This window comes from Fopius arisanus, unplaced genomic scaffold, assembly GCF_000806365.1.
Source record: "Fopius arisanus strain USDA-PBARC FA_bdor unplaced genomic scaffold, ASM80636v1 scaffold00006, whole genome shotgun sequence".
Taxonomy (NCBI): domain Eukaryota; kingdom Metazoa; phylum Arthropoda; class Insecta; order Hymenoptera; family Braconidae; genus Fopius; species Fopius arisanus.
In genome coordinates this window covers 1271327-1275610 of record NW_011887745.1, presented here as the reverse complement: position 1 = coordinate 1275610, position 4284 = coordinate 1271327, and the positions used below count along the sequence as shown (strand labels likewise).

The following is a 4284-nucleotide window of genomic DNA, read 5'->3' as shown; positions in this document are numbered from 1 at the left end:
TTATATGGTACCAGAGGTAATTCGATGTCATACACCGGGTGTGCACTGGCGAATGTTGCCGAGTCGAGTCGACGGGTTCGATCAACCGTCAAGGCTCAATCCTATGTACATCATGCACTTACTATTCGACACTGGTTAATTAATTAAACAATCTATCGTTTTTGGTGTTTCAGCGTTTTTTTTCTATTTTTTCCAACTTACGGCAATGTACACTCAAAACAGCAATTCGGTTGCTAACAGAAACTCAAACGGTTGAATCGATACAACTGGATGATCGTCCGGAAAAATTTAAACTGCTGAGAAAACGTCGCAAAACAATCTGCCGATTCTTATCGTTAAAGGAATAAACGAAAAAATACATGAAGCTAATGAATTAATATTTATCTTTCAATGAGAATTCCCCGCAGGATTTTCTATTAAAAATCGATGAAAATTGAGAAAATGGTTTGCAATGAATGGAATTAGTCTTACGAAGAATAATTCCAGAGTGAAATTAAATCACACAACTCTTATGATTGTGACGTTATTAGTTCTCCAGAAAATTTGCTGGATTTATGAGTGTTGGTTTTAGAGAAACGAACACTGGAGAAGATGAACTGGAGACAGAACTGAGACGGAACTGGTTAATGTCAGCATCTCCCACTGGGATTAGTCGACTGTTAATTGATGAGGTAAGCCCTGTTAATGAGCGTCAAAATAATGGAAAAGTTACTAGTCAAGCAGGAGTTAGATCGTCCTTGTTATCTAGTGCATATTGTAATTGGAGAACCCTGGAAGCAGTTGATATCTCCTGGTTTCCACTGATGCGTGCCACGTATTTATATACACAAAAGAAACACGTGACGTTGTTACTTAAATTTCCATCGTCCTCATTTCGTCAATTGCAGCAATGACCATGTCTAATACGAGTGATTGAAAAAAGTTGCTCTTCCATAGATGGAAAAATTCAAGGTTTGCCCTCATGGCTTTAGAAAATTCAAAAGCTAAAAATATTTAAAAGCGTTGTATTGCTTTCCGCGAGGGTAGAGCCACTTTAAATTAATGCTTCCTGCCCCTGAATCATTATTTCTCGTTGGTACAACATAATTTGCACATGAAGATCAGAGAATATAACAGCACGTGAAATATTTGTTTACTGGCAGTTATTATTGTTTTTCAGTAATCGTAATGGCGTGGTAGAGTGAGATAAGGGGATTTAATATTTTTTTTAATTATCCATTAATCTTAAAAATTATTTATTGCAGGTAAAATCAGATGTTTTATGTAGGGGATGAAATTTCGTATAAAGAGAGATTTTTTGATCAGAAATCAATAGTTTGTAGGATAAACCCTTAATTGAGAAGTATGTTGAATTCTCACTAAACCACTTCGCTATTATAAACGAAAAAGTGATCGCCCTTGATGTTTTCGCCTTCAGACTAGTGTACATGAAATGATTCCTTATAGGGACATCACAACGCTTCCCTTGACATTTATTATTAAAAGTTGTTTCTTATAAAGATAGGATTAATGCCGTTCAACATCAAGGCTTTCTCTGGTTTGGCGACATGTGCAAATGTGGTGACAGTAGATATTGTCGAGGTGAATTTGGAAAGCTCGATAATTAATTCAATGAAGTGAAGTTTTTTTGTAATGATCTTTTTGGTAGCTCTCATTTAGCCCTCCGAAAACTCCTCCACAATTATTTTATTCTCTTTCTTTTCTGAGAGCTCCAGATTTCTGGGAGTACTTTTATCGCATAATTGGTAAATTTACGAAAAATTAATAAAATGTGTATATATTTTTGATATTTTCTCTATGAATTGAAGACACATGGAGGTGTCCGATTTTGTCTATTTTTTTAAATATATTTTTCGTTAATGGAGATGGAAAGAGATATTTTACCCACTCCATATAAAATAGTAGCAGGGATAAAATAAAGTGATTTAGTTACTCTTTTTAATTCCAGTTGTTTTACACTGTTTATTGCCAATATCAATTATTTTTATCCGAATACACATGATGTAGCGCTATCATGATCATATCTAGTTTGAATTTACCATTTCTTTAACAAGCCTCAACATTCACAATCTCATTGCACTTTTATGTTTTCTAATGATTATATGTCCGCAAGTTCCCAAGCGCAGTTGATCGAGATGCTCGAAAAGAGACTGACACCTATGCTCGGTCCAATTTCCGGAAAAGCTCAGTAATTGTAAACCAAGACCTGTGAAAATGTCATCGGGTAGAGATTCAAATAGATTGTCTCTCAAAAACAACCAACGCAGTTTCAATAGGCTTCCAAAAGTTCCAGGTTGTATGGTGATTATTTTATTTCTATCCAAATCAAGAGCTAGCAAACTGTCGAGACCAATGAACATATTAGGTTGTAGCTCTGTTAACTCATTATTCGACAACATCAGATTTTTCAGTTTACGGAAGTTTGAAAAAGCTTCCGCTTCGATATTCGTCACAGAATTGTGCATCAAGCGGAGAGTCAATATGTTATTCGAAATCTCAGAGAACATATGTTTGGATAATGTCGGAAAATATTGGTGGGATACATGAACGTATATCAGATTCGAAATACCTCTGAAGAAATCTCGAGGAAATTCTTGAAGACCGTTGTTCATGAGGCTTATGGCCTTGACTTTATCCTGATTGATAAAAGGGCCCGATGCTCCGTCAATGTTGACACCATCAAATACAAGAGAAGTTGAAATGTTGAAGCGCTTGTATGCCCCTTCTGTTAAATTCAACTTCCTGAATTTTTGGAAACTATCCTCCTTGAAATACAGGTTCAAAGTGGGAATTCCCTCCTCATATACATCTTCCGTTTCAATCTCCACGACGGCTGACGAATCCCAGGGCTTGCAGATTTCGGAGGTCGGGCCAGTTTTCTTACAGTACTTAAATGTGCCATCGTAGTTGGAATTCGCCTCAATCAGAGAAGACACCAAGGCACAAATGAGAACGACAAAAGTTGCAGAGGTCTCCATCTCGGATTTTTTTTTACACCGAATGTCAAGTTCTGATTAGACTCAAGAACTAAATACTGTCGTCGAAGCACTGGCGGAATATATACAGCTATGTGAGCAATCCAACAAACCTAATACGAATAGGGAAGTAATATAAGAATAGTTTTTATAAAATAAACATAAAATTCACATGACATCCAAAATGGCTTCCACGTGTCTATCGTGAAGCATATAAGTTATCTTATCCCATAAAAAAACACAGCTTATGTAAAAAATAAAGACTAGAATTTGCTCAATGTTTCGAGTTTCAATGTAATTCTCTTAATTATAAATCAGTTCATCAATCAGGTGGTACCTACCCTACAACAGTGATGATGAAACTGACCAGTTAATTTTGATAAGATGAATGAGATGTACGCCGAGAAAAATTCTTGAAAAAGAGAGTGGAAAATTAGGGGAAGAGCCTAAAATTCTAGTTTTGCGTAAGTTGGACATGACATTACGTCTTGCTTTTATTTAACAAACGATGACCATGATGGAGTGAGATAATAATATTGAGGCAGAATGATAAGTTTTAACGCGGATAGCGTAAGGGTATGAGAGCCGTTTATGACGAGTGCATTTCGGACAAGCACTATCCTCATGAGATCTTTCTCGATTTTCTCCAGCTCAGCCCTGAGTACATTATCTACTGATAAATTCAACTGGATCATCTAGGGAGTGAGGGACTGAGTGATGAATAGATTATGTCCCAACACACTATTAGAAACTATTAGATACTAATGACATTATTAGAAAATTGATACATCTGTTAATTTTTCTATTATTAATATTCTGGTTATTATCCATTTCCTCCGGGTGCAGATTACACGGAAACCCGTGAAAATATCAATAATTCGACCGATAATCAAAGAAAAAAGACGAGACTTTAATTATTATCGGTAGAGAACCCATGAGTTAACGATTCCCAAGAATTAGCGTTTAAATGAGTTTTTAATTTTCATTTTCACTCTTCATTTTATTATGATTAAGGCCAGAGTTGATAAAAAAAAACTGAATAAATTGAATAAGCTTTCTGCAAAATGACATAAATTCAGCTTAAACAATAATTTTACCATGAATGTTGATAATAATCCATTAACAAATTGTTCTTGCACAAGTAAAATTTTCATTTTACTTTGCGAAAAGTCTTGTCCCTGGAAAATATCATTAAATAAAACAATTCCCATGATTTTAAACTATTTATTTCCAATACAAATGATTTTTATACCAATGTACATAATGTAGCATTAAGGTTGTTGTCGCGCGACAGTCTCTGTAAAAAGTT

At 35.2% G+C, this 4284-nt stretch overlaps 1 protein-coding gene across 2 annotated transcripts in view; it reads right to left on the bottom strand.

Annotated features, from left to right (window-relative positions):
• Positions 1–1956: 1956 nt before the first annotated feature.
• Positions 1957–4284, bottom strand: part of LOC105273710 (leucine-rich repeat-containing protein 15-like) — a 16249-nt gene continuing 13921 nt past the window's right edge. The window contains exons 1-2 of one of the 2 annotated variants that reach the window (XM_011316308.1): positions 2570–3083; positions 1957–2206 (exon numbers count right to left, since the gene is read on the bottom strand). In XM_011316308.1, the coding sequence (XP_011314610.1) occupies positions 2064–2206; positions 2570–2978 (552 nt within the window). In that variant the 5' untranslated portion in view covers positions 2979–3083 and the 3' untranslated portion in view covers positions 1957–2063. Of the gene's footprint in view, positions 3084–4284 lie in introns of those variants that run through there. The other variant, XM_011316307.1, reaches the window with a different exon arrangement.